We start from the raw sequence: 20,086 nt of genomic DNA, 5'->3' as shown, positions 1-20,086 counted from the left end.
AATAAAAATTCTAACAGAAAGTAAAATCGATTATAAAAGGCATAGAATTGTAAACAAATTCAATCGTAATACAAAACATAAAATATAAGTTAAAAATGTGATGTGTCCGATGAAATAATTAAATTATACAAATCCAATTTATTACTTATTTACTTTCATGTAGTAAAAAGACATTTATTTTGTTATTGTTATAATTATTTAAAAAAATAATAACAATCTAACATTATTCACAGCCCCATATACCTACTGTTGATTGTTTGATAATATCTCTATTTTCCCTTCTAACTCTAGTTACTGCACTAGCTTCACCTTTTACTAGAATCTTTCTAGAAATATTCTTTTTTTCTCGTTTTTCTAAAGATCGTTTTGTTCTCTTTTTTATATCATCTGGTGATATAATAGTTGTAGCAGCACTTCTAGCAATTGTTAGATCTTCATTAACATTTTCTTCAGAAGAATCAACTTCTTGCATCGATTGTTCCACTCGTAATCGTAATTCCTCTATATCATTTTCGAAATTGGACTCTTTACTATTATCATTAGCATTATCACCAGCACTAACATCGATATCATCATTATTATCACCAGCACTAACATTGACATCATCATCATTATCATCATTATCAATCTTACAAGTTTCTTTATTTTCATTCGCTTCAAAACCCATTTCCATTAAAACATCTTTTTCCATTTGTTTTGTTAGACCACTAGCTTTAATTTCTATGTCAACACAATCTTCTCGTCTAAAAATATGTCGAATATCAAATAATTAACTGTATGGCAAAAAATACATTTCTGCAATAAAAATAGATCTAACTTACATAATATCTTTAAATGTTGGGTAAAGTTCACTTTCATATCCAAACCTTCTTCTAAAGAAATCACGAATACAATTGACATCACGTTCAAAATAAACTTCTGCATTTTCATGCTCGGTAGAAATCATTTGTGGAAAATCAATAATAATCGGTTTACCATCATTCGTAATCAAAATATTAAATTCATTAAAATCACCGTGGATAACACCATGATTTCCAAATTTGACGATTAAATTCATTAATTCGTCATACAATTCTTCCACATCACTTACTTCATGAACTTCACATCTATATATTGAAATTTAATTTGCTAACGGTACTAAATTTAATACAAATTATTAATTCAATTCAAAGTAAAAACTTACAAAGGTCCACCTTCAACCAGCTCCATAACAACACAATGTCGATTAAAATCAATTGGTTTTGGTACTGGAAATCCTCTATCCATGAGTGCTTGCATATAGGCAAATTCCCTTGTTGCTGATATTCGAGACAGATATAACCAGGATGCAGACTTTCTATGTTGATGATAATCTCTTTTTCCTTTGATGTTTCGGAAACATGTTCTACCTAATCTATGTAATTTCAAACAAATTGGATTTCCTTCTTCGTCTGCCACTACATAAATGTTAGACTCTTTTCCAATACCTATTTGATTTCCAAAAGAACACACAACACCTCTTTGTGCCAGTACTTTTAGGGCTAAGTAATCATACCCAGCATTTGTTAAACGATAACCATCATCTATAATAATACTCAATTATATAAAATATATCAATGCTTATTAAAAGTAAAGTTTAACAAATAACGTACAATGTTTCCCTCTTTCATAACTAAGTAATCGATATTTACACAATTCCTTTAACAATTTATGAACACCACCATAACGCAAATTTGCTATTTGCGCAGCAAGTGAAGCTGGTACAAGCTCATGATTTTTCATACCCATTTCAATCTGAAAGTTTCATTATAATCCATATACACACTGGATTATGATAAATTTAATAATTTATATAATTATATTGTTTATACTTACTGCCGTTAATACACGGAAATCTTCCCGCGTTAAATAACGTAACATCGTGACATTTAGCTTTCCCATGATTTAATTCTAACAAATATACAATTTTATAATATATTTATAATACTTTGTGTTCATGTGCTTCTACCTCTCCATCAACACTTTCGTTACCACCATATTTTCTCATCCATGAACCATGCGATGTTAACATAGAGCTTACTCATGCAGATTGATCAACAATGATTAATAGAAGATTGTTTTTTTTCTACGTCATGTTAGTTAGAACCAATAGCAAAAGCACATCGAATAACCAATTAGCAAACACAGACCACTGCTAAATTAATAAGCGTAAATTCCCACATTAGTTTTTACAATTTCTTTATATGTGAAAATGTGTTGATTAAAAATTTCATAATAAATGTAATAAATCGTTATCTGGTAAATGGAACTATATTCTTCTTTTATTTGGAAATACCTTGCGGTTAAGTTTAATATTATCTAAATGTGAATTAGATATAGTGCCTTAAGATTATTGGTAATATATCCTAGGGACTTTAGCTTTAGGTAGGCGCAACGCAGAAGTTAATCTTCAAATCGCCACATTAGCATCAGGGTAAATTTTAAAGAAAGCGCCAAATATTATTAGAGTATGATTGAGAAATAAACAAGGAAAGAAAAATTTCCGCATTCTTTAATTCGTCTACAATTGCTACATTCATATCATACCCTTTGTCTGCACCAGCGCCATTCTGGAAAGTTTTCGAACTATTATTTTCAGCAAAAACCGGACACTTTTTCAAATTTTCTCCCATGAGAGATGATTCTCCTTACCTCTATCTTCCATAAGTAAAAGTCAAACTGCTGCATTGATGTCAACATGTAATGCATGGAAACAATGTGGAGATTGTCTCAAGTTTCAGTGTTAGTAAACATCGTTGATTAAGAATAATATTTACATAATATAATCTAATAAAATGGAAAAAGTTTCACGTAGACGTAATATTGAAAAATCGAAAAAAGATACACGACATAAAAGTAGGAACAAAAGTTATGATAAGAAATACAATAGTGACGTTGAACATCATTCACAAAATTCTAAATCTCATAGAAACTCGAAAAAATCTAATACGAGGAAAAAGAAATCTAAGGATGTTCGAAATTTGTCGAAATCTCGCGAATCACGCGAATCACGGAAGAAATCGTCCAAACATAGAAGCAGAAGAAGGTAAAGTATTTTTAAATAAGCTTTTTTCATTCTAATCTATATTACGAATATTTTTTTGTTTAGTAACGAAATATTAATCCATTACAGATCATCCTCATCCTCTTCTTCGTCATCGTCATCGTCATCTTCGTCGGCCTCTTCTTCCACTTCGTCATCTCCGTCGAGTGAATCAAACAATTCTTCTTCGGATACCTCATCTGACTCAACAAAACTATTAGAAAAATTGCAGAGGCAACGTCAAAAACAAATAGAAGAACGTAAACGTCAGAAGGAATTAATGAAAGCTGCAGAAACACCAGAAGAGAAGAGAATAAGACGATTGAAAAAGAAAGAGGCTAAAGAAAGAAAGCGTAAAGAAAGAATGGGTTGGGACAATGATTACTTGCATTACACAAATACAGATAATCCATTCGGAGATGGAAATTTACTGTCAACGTTTGTATGGTCCAAAAAGTTAGAAAAAGAAGGTTTGCTTGGTGTTAGCAGAGAAGAACTTGAGACTAGAAATAGGCATAAACAAGAAGAAAATAGAAAAGAATTAGAGAAAGTTAAAAAAAGAAGGCAAGAAAGGGAGTTAGAGAGACAACAAAGAGAAGAAGAAATGACGCTGTTGCAGAGAGGAAAAGAAGCTGCTCAATTAGAACAATGGGCAAGACAAGAAGATCAATTCCATCTTGAACAAGCAAGATTAAGATCACGTATTAGGATTCAGGATGGTCGTGCTAAACCGATAGATCTTCTTGCAAAGTATATCAGTGCAGAAGAAGAAGTCGATGCTGTGGAAATGCATGAACCATATACATATTTAAGAGGACTACATGTTAAAGATTTGGAGGATCTTATTGAGGACATTAAAGTCTATAAAGAATTAGAAAGAGGAAAAAATTTGGATTATTGGAATGATATTACTGTTATTGTTGAAGATGAATTACATAAATTGCGAAAATTAGAAAGATCGGAATATGAAGTAGCTGTTGGCAGAAGAGAAGGAATTCATTCGTCAGTGGCAAAAGATGTTACTGCTATTTTTAAAGGAAAAACAGCAGCTCAGCTAGAATCACTGCAATTACAGATTGAATCTAAAATAACCGGGAAACCAGAAGGCGTTGATATCGGTTATTGGGAAAGTCTGTTGTCACAATTAAAAGGTAACATATATATTAATCTAATATAAATAACATGTAAATTAAATATATTTTTGACTTATAAAATGAATGAATTTTTATAGCTCATATGGCAAGAGCTAGATTAAGGGATCGACATCAAGAGAATTTACGTAAAAAATTGGAGGTCTTGATTGCTGAACAGGGTGTAGCTAGAACAGAAAGTGAAGCAGAAGGATCTCAAGTACCAAGCGAGCATTCAACAAAACAAGAAGAACTTACTACGAGTAATATTATTGAAAAGAGTGAAGAAAGTCAATCAGAGTATGTATACATGTAATCAAATCTTGATGTTTGTTTTTTAAATCATATTAACTATTATTTCATATGATTGTTATAGGGACGAACAAGAAAATGGGAATACAGCAGATGATATGTTATCTGAATCATTTTGTGAATATGAAACAGGTGGCTATTCACCAAAATATATACCTTACTCTCAACTAGAACCAGGAACTTTAGTTACTTTAGAAGAGGATGATAATCAACGTTTAGAATATGCTAGAAAACAAGTACTAAGTACTGGACGTAAAGTTCAAAATGTAATGACTGTAGAAGAACAAGCGATGCACAGAGAAGCAAGGAAAAACATGGGTTCGGACGAAGCACAATTTAGCGTAGAGTCATCGTTGGAAGCACAGATTTATTTATGGTCCGATAAATATAGACCTAGGAAACCAAGATACTTTAACAGAGTTCACACAGGTTTCGAATGGAATAAATATAATCAAACGCATTATGATATGGACAATCCACCACCGAAAATTGTACAAGGATACAAGTTCAATATATTTTATCCTGATCTCATAGACAAACACACAACACCGGAATATTTCTTGACTCCGTGTGCCGATAATAAAGACTTTGCTATTTTACGATTCCACGCTGGTCCTCCTTACGAAGATATCGCTTTTAAGATTGTAAATAGAGAATGGGAATATTCATATAAAAGAGGCTTTAGGTGTCAATTCCATAATAATATTTTTCAATTATGGTTTCACTTTAAACGATATAGATATCGTCGATAATATACCAGAATTTTATATTGTTTTTTTTGTAAATGGACGTGTAATATACAAATTATACTATAATTTAAGAGAAACAAATTTTTTAAGATTATCCTCTAAATAAAATAGATAGCGAAGTATTTATTGTAAAGTAGACAAAAATAAGATATTATTTACAAAAAAAGAAAAAGAACTCGCAATTTCTTTTTACTCATTTATGATATTAAAACAATAAAATTTCGAAAGTTTTACATAATTATATAATTAGAATGTGTAAATCAGCCATATTATAACGTATCGCCTGGCGACGTAATTTTATCAGTATTGCAGTAATGTAGATAGTCAGGAACTGAAATGGAAGGGAAAGCTTTCTATTGTAACTGTACACCAGTTTGCTTTCATTTTTCATAACTTACTAGATTTCAGTACTACACGTGAGTATACCCAACATCTCTACACATCTATACAAACTCTTCAAGTATAAAATTGTATAATTTTCTAGATGCGTCTTAATTCTTTCCTTTGTAGTGATACGCACCTAGCGTATCGACGCGGTATACTAGTGCCTTTTTTCCCTATACGGGAATCATTTGAGACAAGATTTTTATATATAACGTTCGAGAGTCTTATATCAGTCTTATATATGGCGTCCAAGAGTACATTCGTTATTAATAATAATAAATGTTATATTTTCTTATTGGTAAATTCAGATAGTGTATATAAATTTTCCGAATAACCTTTCTCCATCGTCCTGGTTCCCCACACGTTCAATATCTAATTAAACAACACATTGAACAGGAAGTAATACGCCATAATATTACTATGTTATCTTAAATTTCCATCAACACTACCTTGCTCCTACACTTTTTTAACCATCAATCATACAATGTTAACGCAGAGTGTACACGTGAAGTTTAATCAACAGTAATCAACAGAAGATTGATTTTTTCTATGTCATGTTATTTTTTTTAAATAAAAACGATAAAACTAAACATACGTAGAATATACAATCAACAAATACAAACTCCTGCTAACCAGTATACCTATAATACGGAAATATTTCAAATTCGTTATAAAATTAATGTTAATTAATCTACATAATAAATTCTCTCTATTTATTTTAAGATATTTCTCCCACTTGATTACTTAATTAATTCAATTAAAATTCAGTTTCTTAATTTTGAATGTTATTTTATTATCTTTTTTTTTTTTTTTTTTATAAATGTACAAAATATTTCGTTACAAACATGCAGAGAATATACATACTAAAATATTATACTATATTAAGATTAAATGGTAAACAATAACACAAGCTATGTACAAAAGCTTTTATGCGGATAGTATTTTAAACCTTTAAACTTATAGTAACGCAAGAAAATTTTATTTCTTCTATATAGCTGATCAAATATGAATACTGTAATTTATTTTGCTGAAACTTAAACATCTTTATTTATTATTAAAATTTAACATATTAAACGACACGTCAGTCACCAATGATTGTCAGTACAATTTTTATTCTAGCCACATCCATCACCCATAACTAACATCCTTGTGTATTTCTTTGACTAATGGATTATCATGACCTGAACAGAAATCTAAAAAAAAAAAGAGATTCGATGCTTAACGCGTTAATATTTGTTATCAAACTTTTTAAAGAGAGAGAGAGAGAAAGGAATAAAATTTAATAAGGAACATAGTTATATTTATGAAATGTAATTCTTAGATCTAAACGATATTTACTAAAGTTAAGCATTATATACATATCACATTTATACTAGGATTTACATATCTTCAATGCTATATTAAAAGTGGAATTCCCAACATAGACACAGATATGTACATATGCCTTATATTTTAATGCAAGTGTATTATTTGTTATATATGATAAGTCAAAATGCACCTTGATTTATATTTTGATACCATATGTAAAAAAAAAAACAATTTCTGTGGAAATACTATATAAACGATATAAAATAAAAATATAGTATTTATAAATTATCTACCAAATGTAACAGGTTTTAGGTAATAATAAGTGGGAATAAAATTAACAATGTGTTACTATCTTGTAACAAACGTATATCAAATATAAACTAAATTTCTTATATTAAATGATTTCGATTATATTGCCGTATAACCTTTTCAATATATCTTGACACCATCATACTTGGTAATACTAATTAGATAGTTTTAAACATTCAGCATAAAGCTATATTAGTCTTATTATTATCATTATCATTTCAAAACGTATATGTATTTCTCTTTATAATGTTGTAACGACGAATCTAATAACGTTATCACTTTACATTATGAAATTATATATATAGATATATATATAATATGTATATATATATAATTGTTATTTTTTAAAATTATAAATTATAATTGTTGTGTAGAAAAATTGGCCCAAAATCATGATCAATTATTCTACACTAATGTAAATGTAGCTTTAATGTACATTAATCAACACCTTCTGGAAATTTTTTTGTATTGATTAATGTTTTAAGATGTTATTTAATGTTATTAAGATATTACAAGAAATAATTGACCTAAGTTCATTCTCAATTATTTCACCAATGACGTTAATTTGTAAAGTAATAATTTGGTTAATGTATCACTGTTAGAATAGGATTAATTGTATAAAGTTTACATTTATGAATACTGTTAATAATAATGCATCAAAAATTAACACAAAAGTTGTATTGTATTATAGATTCGTTTTTAACAAAGACTCGTCTTATATGCTTGTGCATTTATCTTAAAATCAATAATTTCTCTTATTATAATACTGTTAACATTAAATTATGTTTATAGAAAGTTAAGAGAGCAAATACATTAATGCCTACAAAAGGCTGCGTGTTTTACTTGAAAAATTGGAAACAAAAATGCCTTACATGAAAAAATATAGGTCCATCCTTAGAATATTGCCACTAAAAAAATTTGGACTCTTCTGTTATAATTAATTAAATCTGAAAAAAGTTATGAATTTTATAATATATTCTAGCTAAGGTATTAATATAATAATGATTTACAATAAATATACCTTTTTTATTTCTTTTACATTATATCTCTTCATTTATAATTTATACATAATCAGATCTATCTATATCAGTCTCATTGCTATTAATTTGAATATGTAAATCGTCTAAGGTATCAACTTTCTCACTTTCTCCAAATATAGATCCTTCATCTGACAGTTCTGGGTCTTTATTTATTACTTTATGTTTCTTACGATCTCGTTCTTTCTTGTGAGATTTTTTTATTGAAGTTGTTTGCAACAATCTCATATAATTTTTTACCATTAAACAGTTTGGTGGAGTCTTATTAGATGAGGTAGTATCATTTGTTAGGATATTTTGTCTGTCATTAACATTATCATCTTGATTGAAAGTTTGAGAATCTTTATAAATTGTAATAGCAGAATTTTGCGCATGGTTATTACTACCATCGCTCAACATATTTGTTGAACAAGTATTATCAGCTAAACTTGAATCATTATCATTTGATTTAGAAACTATTGTTGAATTTCTATAATTATTCTGCAAAAATTTGTTATCATTTTTCTTTAGAAATAATTTTTCTTGTTCTAAAATAAGACTTCTATGCAATCCATTTCCACGTTTATCCTTTTTATGAGATTTTTTAATGGAATTAATGTTAGGAAGTAATTCTATTGTAGACATATTTTTGGGTGTTGATCTTCCATTCTGATCTTGCGTATCAGGCTGCTGTTGTTCTTCAACTGAATTATTTTTTTCATTACTTGTATTCTTATCATCATTACTTGTTTTTACCAGATCAGTATTTTGCCCTGGTAATACCGTACAACCAAGATGTCTTAGAATGGGGGTTAAACATCTAGATGCATCGATATTTACAATCTCTTCTTCAAATGAATCATTATTATTTGATTGTACTTTATGTAAACCATCAGATTTCACATCAGTTTTTAATAATGATCTTCTTTTTTTTATAGGTGTACAAATTTTGAATTCCTCCATATTTCTACCCTCATTTTGCGTTAATTTAGAATTGCACAATAAATGTAATAAATCATCATCATCATCATCATCATCATCATCATCATCGTCATCTGCTAAATAAGAAAATATTTTTCTTTTACTTGGAGACACTTTACAGTTAAGTTTGATATTATTTAAATGTAAATTAGACATAGCGCTATCATTTTCAGTAGATTTGTTCTTTATTTTTCGTTGATCTTTCTTGGTAACGTCATTGTGCATTTCATGTTGCACATTATTATAATCCGCATCTTTATTTAAAAATTGTTGACGTCGAATAAATTGTGAAACGATTTTATAATGTTTGTCTTTTTTGTGTGATTTTTTAACCGAAGTAAAGTTTGACAATAACAACCTGCTAGAATTAACATTTTCAGGTGTACTAGCACGAACAATGTCTACATTAACAGAGTCCTCATTTGTTGGAATATTATTATCATTTTGATCATCTTTTGATACTTCAAAATTCTTATTTTTAACAGTATCCAGTTTTGCTTCCTTAAGTTTATGTTCAAGATTTCTAGGTAAAAAAATTTTTTTCCTTTTTTCTTCCTTAATCTTCTTATGAGACTTTTTAATTGATTCAGTTTGAATATGTTGTAAGAAATCTATTTGATTTTCTGGTGTCATTACTCTTACTGAAGGTACAGAATTTGTTTCAAGTGCTTGTGGTGATGCTGATCTACTTTTCTTATTGGCATTACTAGTACTTGGTAGGGGATTTTGAGAAACTGTGTTACATATTTCTTCCTTAACGCGAGAACTAGATTTTGTATCCATACCAGTAATAATATCCAGACCTTGATTGTTTATTGCTTCATTTGAACTATTTATTAATTCACAACAACCAATACTATTTGCTGATATATTGTTACTATTTGAGTCATAATCTATGTTATCATCACTTTTGTTAAGATTAAAATCGGTATGGCATGTATTATTTTCTCCTTTTATATTTCTTTGTCCTATGGAATATTCAAAAATAGATCCTGAGTCAGAAAGTTCATCTCCAGAAAGTAACATTGAAATGTTTTTCCTACTTTTATCTTTTTTATGAGATTGTTCAATAGAATTTGTATCACAGATAGATACAATATCTTTTTCAGCCATAGGTGGACTTAAGGGTCTTTTTTCTCTTCGCAGTTCATCAAACTGCTCAACCATGAAAGGATCTGTTAATTTTTGTAATACATTTACATGTTTTATAGATAAATTATCCGTTTGTCGTAGTGATCTTTCCTATGTAAGAGAAAATAAAACAATACTTATATAGTAAAATAATAAATGCATAATTTTATTAAAAAGAATTAATAGAATTCTATTCTTACCTTTTTATGACTCTTCTTTATGGCACTCATACTTTCCGGAATAATAGGAATAGTATTTTCAGGTGTATGCGGTCTTTCATCATCTTCGTTAGAAAAATCTGCATACAAATTTCTCGGTGTACTAATATTGCAACGAGTATTAAAATTTAATGCTTTTCTATTTTGATTAAAAGAATGCGAAGGTGAACAATTCATTTGTACAATGTCATCGATCTTTTCTTTAAGACTCAAACGTAAAGATGGAGAAGATATATCCATATTCGGAGATGAAACATACATCCTTTTCTTGGGTGTAATATAATCCAATAACTTTTTAGCTTTTTTATTTCGTTGAGAAGGAGTTTGATTTTGATTTTCATCCATAGAATCAAATGATGTAAGAAATATACTGCTTGTACTCGAATTACTTGGACTTGTGTCAAAGTTCAAAGTTTTATTAATTTTAGGCGAAGATGTAGTCAAATTGAAATTTATATTATCTCTTGAACTTTTAAGATTAGAAAATTTCTTTGGACTTGGAGTTAAATTAAAATTTAATGTCTTTTTTATTTTCTTTCTTTGATTGTAGAAGGGACTGCAATTAAAATTAAGTGCTCTCATTATTTTAGCTGATCTTGTTAGATGCTTTTCGTTATCCGCATTGCTACTTCCTGAACTAGAATTAGGAGATTTAAATAAACGATCATTCTTATAATTATCAAAGCTTAATGATCTGTTCATTCTATAACAAACGAAACCTCTATTTCTTCGTGATTTAAATATTCTTGGTGACGTATATGACCGTTTCACAAAATATCTATTATCATTAGGTGTACTCAAATCAGTAAGAAATTTTTGTTCTTTTCTTTCATTACTCAAACTATTTTCTTCTGTAGAATCATTTTCTTTTGCTGTTATATTTATCATTTGATTATTGAACATAATCTTAATTCTTCTTTTTTAGCAAAAATATAATACGTGCACGAATACACGTTTATAAGAAAGCTTCTGTTTTTTGATCAAGCTTTGAACGTTCAGATTATAGAAATAATTATTAATAACTGTGAAATAAACATAATACTAAACTTCAATAAACCAAGTAATAAAATTCTAATAAACAATGTTTACTTTATAACATAACTGTTTTTTAAGAATATATTTTTAATTTTATTTCAGCAAGATACCTGCAACAAAAAATGAAAAACATGAAATAAGCGGAATTATTGATAATAATTTGTAATTGTTTTAAGTTTCTTACTAAAAATAATACAATCGCACGACTTTTCTCCGAATATAAATGAATTTAAAATTGAATATAATAAAGTTACACGAAGGATGCAGTATCTTTTTAAAATATTGAAGATTTGCATTCTCATGCAGAAACGCAGAAGCATGACGAAGCGTAGTAATTATGACGCTTCCATTTAAAAGTATATGGACGATTTTATGTCAAACAATGGTATACTTTTACAAGTAAAATATAAGAAAAATTATTTTCGTAACGAAATATAAATATTTATTAAAGTATAAAAGAAAATAGATGCAAATAAGAAGCTTGCACGTTTGTACAAGTAGAAAGTTGTAAACGCTTTACTTACTTTTCCAAATATGCATGGACGCCAGAACAAGGTTATCCAGTGATAATGTCAAATTTGACAAAAAATTCTCTTCTTTTATTTCTTTGCTTTTTCTTATCGATACTGCCGATTGTACTACAAAATATAATATGAATAATATCCAAACACCATTGCACGACCGTAACTCACATTACATACTTTTTTATGACCACGACACGTAGCTTGTAGTTCTTTGGCGTGGGTTATAGGTGGTGCTGCACGAAATTTAAAGGAGCAACAGGTTGCTATAACAATGGCGGTCCAAAAGAATGTTCAATTTTTCTGGCCAATTATGGCTCGATCATCGAATTAATAAAAATTCGATTTAATATTTATTTTTTACTTTATTTTCATATAATTTGATATTATTTTTCCTTTTTCTTCTTTATAAGTTGATTTTTAAATCTACTTAAAAGGGGAGACTATTTATTTACCCTACCCAAATTACTATGAGGACTGATATATGTATATGTGTTAGTAATAATCTGTAATCACAATATAAAAATTGGCCATCCCTAAGTTTCAATCCGTATATATAAAAACAATAGTTCAAATTTTTTGTGTAAATTAAAAGAGCATTATTCGCGCAGAAATGTCGAATTTACAAGATGTGCTTATTGTAAATTAATATTGTGTTTTATATATATTTATGGTGATCAAATTATTGTCTAGAAATTTGTAAATCTTTGGAGAAAACAAATAGAATTTTTACAAATTATTATATCATTAATCATAAATTATTATATAAATATTTTTATAAAATTAATATAATATTTTACATTTGCATTCATATGAAATAAACTTACTTTCATATTAGGAAATTACTAGTTCATTATAAATGTTAAGAATACAATTTAAATAAAGCTAAACTTCTTTGAAAAATGGTTTATTATTAAAAGAATTAATTTATTTTCGTTTGTAATTTATTCGTGTTTGTTATTATTTTGTATTTATATTAATTATAAAATATCCAGAATAAAATATTACATGAAGAATTATTTAACATTATCATGTTTATATACAATAAAGGGGCTAATTGTGACTCCTTAAATTGATGACTGTATTAAATATTGAGTCCTCATTATTTTGTATAAAAACTCTAGGTATAAAGGATTTTCTATTTACATTTATGTCTTGCCATGTATCAATATAGATACAACATTTTTGTTCTTGTATATAAAAGTATTTTAAGTAGCTTGGAATAACACAGCAATAATGTTTTGAACATTTTTTGTTACTGTATTGTTATACATTATTCAAATATGCCTTATATGGAAACTAACAATGTATTCAGCATTAGTACGTTGAACTGATATAGCAAATGGATCTGTTGGATGAAAAATAAATGCTACTAATCTTCTTGCTGCAGTTGGGGCTGTACGACCAAACATCCCTGCATACATTTTAAATTTCAAAAGACCCGAATCACGCGCATAAAAGCTATAACAAATAAGAAATCGCATGTTAACTTATAATTGAGGCAATGTTAGATAAACTTAAATAAATAATATACCGAATAGGATGTTCTCCAGAAGCTTTGGGTCGTTCCATCATAGATACCCATTTATCATCGTAACAAAACAAAGATAAATCAAGGTATGGAGAACTCGAATAAGACTGAGCGCAAATTGGTAATTGAGCAAGTAACCTTTTTGTAGCTTCTGTAATTCCACCATATCTGGCACTTACTATTGTCTGTTTGAACCTCTGTTGCATTAATCTATAACATTCATTAAATTATTAGTAAATATATTTTAAATATTAAAGTAATATTTATATGCCTTTTTCTGTAGAAGAAAATTTTATACCGCGCATAAATATTATTTGATGGAGAGCACATGTATTGGCAATCTGTACTCATTCTAGCATTTCTAAAAAAATCACTGAAGTTTTCAAATTGGGTCAGCAATTGAGTAGATGCATTATCATACACAGCCAAAATTTTAGCAGTTTCCATATTATATACAACAAGAAGAGCTGGTTGTGCATTTGGTTCATTTGCCTGCAGAGTTGCAACTTCTTCACTAGCAAACCTTATAAGTATATGATTTGCATCCAATAATTGCATTTTCCACATTCTCAATGCATTCAACTGAAATATTATGTTATATATGCTATATTATGTTATAGTAAAAATATCAATAAAAATATGTTATCTATGAGATTAGTTGCATATTATGATATAATATACCTGATCAAAATATTGATAAAATCGTCTTAATTCATATGGGTCATTAGTTGTATTACTTATATATTCTGCCCTCCTATATAAAAATACTAACAATTTGTGTTTAAGGCTGTTTATTCTGGTATCCCTAAATGATCTATAATTTACGCCACGCCATGCACCAAATGAAAATAAATAAGTTTCATCTCCCATACAAAACCTATTTTTAAATGATTTTTATTTATTTAATGACTATTTTCTTATATTTAGAATAAAATTGGTAATCAAATGGTTATAATCATACCTTCCTATTAATTTGATATAAATGAACATTCCATTAAGAATTTTAAATACATGTATTGTTTGGTGTTGCACAGATAACACAGCCAAAACATCTTTGTATAAATAAAGACCTTAAATTTAATATAAAATAATTATTTAATATATTTCTATAATATAATAACTTTATACAGTTCACATTATCTGAATGTTGATTATCTGAAAATTGGTTATTCACAATTTAGCAATATCTAAAAACGTCTAATTTTGGATATTGTACTTTTCTTATTATTAGATATGTTCGTTTACTTATAAACCATTCAGATTGAAAAATTGGACATAAAATATTGGACATAAAATCGATTATTAAACCAATTTTTGTTTCCCAATTTATTTAGATAATCGACACTCTAGTGTATATAAATACCTTGATTATGAGATAAATATATTTTATCAACTTTGAAATGTCTAATATGACATAATTTTCCATCTCGTATGTCAACTAGGTGAAGAGTATAATCCTCAAGTGGAGATCTCGGATTTGGTGTCAATGCTTCATTATTTGAATAAATCTTTAAAAATACACAATAATGTATTCTTAAAATAATATTTATCGAATGAAACACTCCAAATAAAATTATTATGGAGTCGTACATTTGTTAAATCGGATAATTCCATAAAACAAAAAGTGAAGAAAATGAATAAAATTACATACATTATTATATCATTTATTATTCATTTATTATTCATTTATTATTCAACGGCTATAAAAAAATATTGTTATATAATGGTGTATTAGGCTTATTATTAAGAAAATTTATTTTAAATATGCTAAGTTAAGCATTAATTAATTAAAAGCTTTAACACTAAAATTAAAAGAAATTGTTCAAGTAGAGTTAATTGATTTGATCTATGAATGGCTTAATAACTCATACGCAGTGTATATTTTTGTACATACTTGATAAAAATGAGGTCTGAGTTCATCAGGAATATGTGCCGCAGAACCCACAATAACATAACGACAATCATCCGTAAATAAACTACATTCTCTGTTCAATTGCTGGTTGCATTGAACTACATTAATCGTCCATTTGGCCTATAATTATTTAAAAGTTTATTTATTTAGATTTAAATACATCAAATATAAGACAAACATAATTACAGGATAAATACCTTGAAAAATCGATTGAAAACATTGGACCTTATATTAATATTAACATCATCATTTTTATGTCCTATATATTCCCCTTCAATATCAGCTAAAAGATCTGCTGCTGCAGATGCTCCGCGATATTCATAAACTTCTATAGACGTTTGATCTGCACTGAAAGCTATCAAATATTTTCCATCTGGACTGAATTTTCTGAGAAAACATGGGGGTTTTTCCACATTCATAATTGTAAAATTTGGAAATACATTTTGATAAAATTGTCTAGCATTATGAACATGAGTTCCAGGATATGGACAGCCAAATGTTTCTCTTCTTCTAAGTCTTACAACAATATTTTGTGGTCCAAATTTGCGAGGTTTAATTGGAAAAGGTTCTGTCACAAATTCGATTTTACCATTTTTTTCGGCCATTCTATATAATTCCAAAAAGTATACATAACACGTGAATATGCGAAATAAAAATACGGTTGTTTACATAGAAAGTTTGCAACATGTACATATGTATATGCACGTATATAAGTTTCAATTAATGAATAAGAGTCAACGATTTATTTTTAATAAATTTTCATTACTTTTACTCATTATGACGTAATGAGAAAATACGACACATTACTAACGCCTACAGATTAATATTTTTCAGATTAAATCTCTTAGCGTTCGTTATTCATTAAATAATAATGTAATATTTACTCTTTTTTATTTAACAAGTATCAGTCATTTATTATATTTGATTTTAAATACAATTAGTTTTGTTTAGGAATTAAATACCGTATATTTTGGCTTATAAACAACGATATTTTTCATTTAACCTAACCTATACTGAAACCCTCATTATACTTGAGTGTATCAGTTTTAGAACTAGCTTTCGCCATATTAGTAAATGGCTATAGTTCATTTTTTAGAACTTCGAAAAATCTGACAAGTTACTCGAACGAACAAGAATCGAATTTTACATCAGGAAACAAAATATTTAGAAATTTTACAAATAATTGGCGATCGAGTTCTTTCAGTGGAAAGATTTCTTTTTCTATTATATTTTTTAATTAACTTTAAAAATGAATATGTATACATAAAAAAACGATTAGTAATATCTAAATGTTTAAATTTTATTTTAGGAAGTACATGTTTGGAAACTAATATCGAATTATATGATTGATAGATAATCTTGTATACATAAATATTTATATGTGTATATATATAAACAATAATAATTTTTTAATATAATTGTACACACACACACACAATGGAAATATAAATATGTATTAAAATAATAAAATAAAATGCGAGTGTATATATATGTATATATATAACAAATTTGACAATATGTTTCAATGAGTTTACTGTAGAGTGTGCTAATGCATCAATAAAAATAAATTATCTTATCAATAACTTATTTTAGAAATGTCATTAATAAATTAATACCATTTATTACTAAAAACATGGCAACGCGATTAACATCTTTGCCTTTAGTATCTAAAATCTCGAATAAGATTATTCGGATTCTTGGATGCAATCCTGGTCCTATGACACTTCAAGGCACAAATACTTATCTTATTGGTTCAGGAACAAGGTGAATATAAAAAAAATTCTTAAAAAAGAAAATATCAACATGTTACTAGTTAAGGATATATTTTCTATCTTGAATACATATGAAATACTCTAAAGCTATTAAAATGAATTAATAAGATTAAATTAATAGACAGAATGTAGTATATTAAAATAGCATTGCTATATTTTAAGTATTTAATTATAGGCGTGCATTAATTGACACAGGAGACACTGAAACATCAGCTGAGTATATCAAATTATTAAAAAATGTACTCGCAGAAGAAAATGCTACAATAGAGCACGTGATAGTCACACATTGGCATCATGATCACATTGGTGGTGTAAATTCTGTTAAAGAATTATTAACATCAACAAATTTGAATGATGATCCACCAACAATATGGAAACTGCCTACCTATGAAAAACCACAAGCAACACCAGATCTTATAAGGCAATGTAAATCTTTAGAAGATGAACAAATAATTGAAGTAGAAGGAGCAAAAATACAAGTAAAACATACACCTGGTCATACAACAGATCATGCATGTCTATTATTAAAAGATGAACAAAGTTTATTTAGCGGTGATTGTATCTTGGGTGAAGGTACTGCTGTATTTGAAGATCTATATGATTATATGATTTCTTTAAACAAAATTTTGGACATGAAACCATCTGTAATTTATCCTGGTCACGGCCCCATAATAGAAGATCCTGTTCCACGAATTCAATATTATATTCAACATCGACAACAAAGAGAGAAACAAATTTTAAATGCTTTAAAAGAACATAGCAATTCTAACTTTATGTCAGAAATGGATATTGTAGAAATCATATATAAGGTAATAAACTAATAATGTAATTTCTTTAATTATGAATTTACTATCAATATATATTATATATATTTGTAGGACACTCCTAAGGATCTATGGCCTGCAGCAGCTCATAATGTGATGCATCATTTACAAAAACTACATAAAGAAACAAAAGTAGTAGGCAAAGAGGGTGAATGGAAAATCTCAGAAAACATAGTTTGATACATAGTAACACAAGCATTTAATCATAAATATTGTAAATAATGTATTACCTATAATATAAAATTTGTATATATTAAGAAGACTCTGTCGAGCAATGCTGTGAAACATTTATTCAACTTATAGAAGTAACAATAATACATATGGGCATTCTTTCAGATGGCAAATTCTTAACACTTGATGTGCGTACACAGTGTACAGTATATATTACAAATAAGTTTCAGTGACAAAGTACATAGCACATAGTACAATGATTTCTTTTTTTTTATAATTTTACCATTTGGCTATTTCACGAGTAAGATGCATCAAACATCTCAATTGTGAATGCACATGCGTGACCATGAAAATTACATCGGCACATTTAGATGATTGATATAAAATATATGTTCTGCTACAAAGATATATCACGACAATAAATGTTTCAATATTTTCCTTATAAAATTCGCATTTATAATATATTAGATAATCTTGGCGAGTATTCGTACTCATAGTACTTATAGCACCCCTTATAAAGAACAAAAGGGAATATATCCCAATATAATTCGATGTTACGCATGCATTTATGTTCATGTCAACATACGTACATATAAGTGCACATGTGTGAACATGTATATGTAGATTTCGTTAAATCTTCAATAATTTCACTTAACTCCATAATCTGGCCATCCATTCGTTTCTTTGGGTAAATGTAAAAAATATATATATATGTATATATATATGTATGTGTGTATATATTTCTTCTTTCGTATCTATCACGATATATATACATATTACATGGTAAACTTAGTTCCTCTTGCTTGCTACTATAAAGTATTGGTTCTAAGCTAACAAGTTTCGACGCTGAAATCGCATGTCTTGTAGTTTAGAAATTGCTGAAATGAATTCAGTCTTCATAAATTAGATTTCTCGATGCTAAAGAAATTTATCAATCGGTTGAAAATGAATCGCGATAAACTATTTTTCCAACATGTATTTCTTAACTATTTCAACCTCAAGAAAACCGTAGCTGAAACGCACCGCTTATTATTCGAAATGTATGGTAAAATTTTGTTGGAAAGAACACGTAAAGTTTGATTTTAACGCTTTTGAAACTGTGATTTTAACGTAAAAGAATGTCCTGGACAACCGAAAAAATTTGAAGATGTTGAGCTACAAGAATTGCTCCATGATAATCCAGCACAAATGTTTTTAGAGTTGTCGAAACCATGAAATGTTATTCTATTGGCCATTTCAAATGCTTTTACGCCATCAGGAAATAGAATCAATTTTAAAAACGAAGAAGCGACAGGAATTCAGTTAACCACTTAATAACTTATATTAACTATTAATCTTCATACTGACATATATAATATATAATCTCTCTCCGTCATTTTATTCATCTACAAATCATCAATAACATAGTCAACATGATCACATTATTATATCATCAGTACTAATTAACAACAAAAAAATTAATTATTAAACAACGTGTAACGTAAAAAATATATTATACTTAATATATAATTGGAACGAAATAGATTAACAAATGATTCATTTTTTATCATGAAATCAAGTCAGAAGAGGAAAAAGTAGAATCAAATTATTTCACGGAAATATATTCTAAAATATTTATAATGATCTTAGATTGGCTGCACTCAATTCTATGACTGTGGATAGAGATTTCATTTTGAGTGGGGTCAGTACGCGATTGATTATATATTATATTATATATTATA

General features: G+C 28.0%; 5 protein-coding genes and 1 long non-coding RNA gene across 8 annotated transcripts; 3 read left to right on the top strand and 3 right to left on the bottom strand.

Moving 5' to 3' along the window:
- Positions 1-158: 158 nt before the first annotated feature.
- Positions 159-2,074, bottom strand: LOC122517056 (serine/threonine-protein kinase RIO2). The gene is made up of 5 exons (XM_043635382.1): positions 1,855-2,074; positions 1,632-1,773; positions 1,184-1,562; positions 822-1,106; positions 159-743 (listed from the first exon to the last, which is right to left on the bottom strand). Exons 1-5 carry the CDS (start codon positions 1,918-1,920, stop codon positions 224-226), a joined length of 1,392 nt encoding a protein of 463 aa, XP_043491317.1. The 5' UTR covers positions 1,921-2,074; the 3' UTR covers positions 159-223.
- A 561-nt stretch (positions 2,075-2,635) lies between these two features.
- On the top strand, positions 2,636-5,318 carry LOC122516458 (cactin). Its single transcript, XM_043634271.1, has 4 exons — positions 2,636-3,064; positions 3,152-4,212; positions 4,293-4,491; positions 4,568-5,318. Exons 1-4 carry the CDS (start codon positions 2,814-2,816, stop codon positions 5,253-5,255), a joined length of 2,199 nt encoding a protein of 732 aa, XP_043490206.1. The 5' UTR covers positions 2,636-2,813; the 3' UTR covers positions 5,256-5,318.
- Positions 5,319-5,528: 210 nt separating this feature from the next.
- LOC122516457 lies at positions 5,529-6,226 on the top strand. Its single transcript, XR_006303571.1, has 2 exons — positions 5,529-5,668; positions 5,737-6,226. It is a non-coding gene; the product is annotated as an uncharacterized LOC122516457 (long non-coding RNA).
- A 428-nt stretch (positions 6,227-6,654) lies between these two features.
- Positions 6,655-12,429, bottom strand: LOC122516423 (protein PFC0760c-like). Of its 2 annotated transcripts, XR_006303565.1 has the most exons (5): positions 12,159-12,429; positions 10,582-11,744; positions 8,275-10,492; positions 8,126-8,200; positions 6,655-6,829 (listed from the first exon to the last, which is right to left on the bottom strand). XR_006303565.1 is itself a non-coding variant. In XM_043634210.1 (4 exons), the coding sequence occupies exons 2-3, from the start codon at positions 11,500-11,502 to the stop codon at positions 8,315-8,317; spliced, it is 3,099 nt and encodes a 1,032-aa protein (XP_043490145.1). In that variant the 5' UTR covers positions 11,503-11,744; positions 12,159-12,429; the 3' UTR covers positions 7,337-8,200; positions 8,275-8,314. The 2 variants fall into 2 exon arrangements, 1 of the variants encoding a protein (XP_043490145.1); XM_043634210.1 differs by lacking the exon at positions 6,655-6,829 and having other exon boundaries at positions 7,337-8,200.
- A 963-nt stretch (positions 12,430-13,392) lies between these two features.
- Positions 13,393-16,952, bottom strand: LOC122516597 (DET1 homolog). Of its 2 annotated transcripts, XM_043634533.1 has the most exons (9): positions 16,561-16,952; positions 15,796-16,204; positions 15,581-15,718; positions 15,050-15,194; positions 14,648-14,756; positions 14,368-14,563; positions 13,985-14,268; positions 13,690-13,896; positions 13,393-13,616 (listed from the first exon to the last, which is right to left on the bottom strand). In XM_043634533.1, the coding sequence occupies exons 2-9, from the start codon at positions 16,201-16,203 to the stop codon at positions 13,433-13,435; spliced, it is 1,671 nt and encodes a 556-aa protein (XP_043490468.1). In that variant the 5' UTR covers position 16,204; positions 16,561-16,952; the 3' UTR covers positions 13,393-13,432. The 2 variants fall into 2 exon arrangements, with proteins under 2 accessions (XP_043490468.1, XP_043490466.1); XM_043634531.1 differs by lacking the exon at positions 16,561-16,952 and having other exon boundaries at positions 15,796-16,476.
- A 96-nt stretch (positions 16,953-17,048) lies between these two features.
- On the top strand, positions 17,049-18,812 carry LOC122516146 (beta-lactamase-like protein 2 homolog). The gene is made up of 4 exons (XM_043633719.1): positions 17,049-17,362; positions 17,546-18,179; positions 18,249-18,408; positions 18,531-18,812. Exons 1-3 carry the CDS (start codon positions 17,232-17,234, stop codon positions 18,372-18,374), a joined length of 891 nt encoding a protein of 296 aa, XP_043489654.1. The 5' UTR covers positions 17,049-17,231; the 3' UTR covers positions 18,375-18,408; positions 18,531-18,812.
- The last annotated feature ends 1,274 nt before the right edge of the window (positions 18,813-20,086 follow it).

The sequence above is a fragment of the Polistes fuscatus genome, unplaced genomic scaffold, assembly GCF_010416935.1.
Source record: "Polistes fuscatus isolate 324 unplaced genomic scaffold, CU_Pfus_HIC Scaffold2, whole genome shotgun sequence".
Classification (NCBI taxonomy): Eukaryota; Metazoa; Arthropoda; class Insecta; order Hymenoptera; family Vespidae; genus Polistes; species Polistes fuscatus.
The sequence above is the reverse complement of the archived record's forward strand: the minus strand, read 5'-3'. Positions and strand labels throughout refer to the sequence as shown.

What these genes read in the sequence shown, in the direction of transcription:
- LOC122516146 (XM_043633719.1), top strand. Translation starts at nt 17,232, where the DNA reads ATGGCAACGCGATTAACATCTTTGCCTTTAGTATCTAAAATCTCGAAT. An exon ending in CTTATTGGTTCAGGAACAAG is followed by an intron (nt 17,363 to 17,545) that starts GTGAATATAAAA and finishes ATTTAATTATAG; the next exon opens with GCGTGCATTAATTGACACAG. An exon ending in TTGTAGAAATCATATATAAG is followed by an intron (nt 18,180 to 18,248) that starts GTAATAAACTAA and finishes ATATATTTGTAG; the next exon opens with GACACTCCTAAGGATCTATG.
- LOC122516458 (XM_043634271.1), top strand. Translation starts at nt 2,814, where the DNA reads ATGGAAAAAGTTTCACGTAGACGTAATATTGAAAAATCGAAAAAAGAT. An exon ending in TCTGTTGTCACAATTAAAAG is followed by an intron (nt 4,213 to 4,292) that starts GTAACATATATA and finishes GAATTTTTATAG; the next exon opens with CTCATATGGCAAGAGCTAGA. An exon ending in AGTGAAGAAAGTCAATCAGA is followed by an intron (nt 4,492 to 4,567) that starts GTATGTATACAT and finishes TGATTGTTATAG; the next exon opens with GGACGAACAAGAAAATGGGA.
- LOC122516597 (XM_043634533.1), bottom strand. Translation starts at nt 16,203, where the DNA reads ATGGCCGAAAAAAATGGTAAAATCGAATTTGTGACAGAACCTTTTCCA. An exon ending in TTTTCAATCGATTTTTCAAG is followed by an intron (nt 15,719 to 15,795) that starts GTATTTATCCTG and finishes AAATAATTATAG; the next exon opens with GCCAAATGGACGATTAATGT. An exon ending in TTTATCAATATTTTGATCAG is followed by an intron (nt 14,269 to 14,367) that starts GTATATTATATC and finishes ATAATATTTCAG; the next exon opens with TTGAATGCATTGAGAATGTG.
- LOC122517056 (XM_043635382.1), bottom strand. Translation starts at nt 1,920, where the DNA reads ATGGGAAAGCTAAATGTCACGATGTTACGTTATTTAACGCGGGAAGAT. An exon ending in CTGGTTGAAGGTGGACCTTT is followed by an intron (nt 1,107 to 1,183) that starts GTAAGTTTTTAC and finishes TTCAATATATAG; the next exon opens with ATGTGAAGTTCATGAAGTAA. An exon ending in CCAACATTTAAAGATATTAT is followed by an intron (nt 744 to 821) that starts GTAAGTTAGATC and finishes ACATATTTTTAG; the next exon opens with ACGAGAAGATTGTGTTGACA.
- LOC122516423 (XM_043634210.1), bottom strand. Translation starts at nt 11,502, where the DNA reads ATGTTCAATAATCAAATGATAAATATAACAGCAAAAGAAAATGATTCT. An exon ending in TAAAGAAGAGTCATAAAAAG is followed by an intron (nt 10,493 to 10,581) that starts GTAAGAATAGAA and finishes TCTCTTACATAG; the next exon opens with GAAAGATCACTACGACAAAC.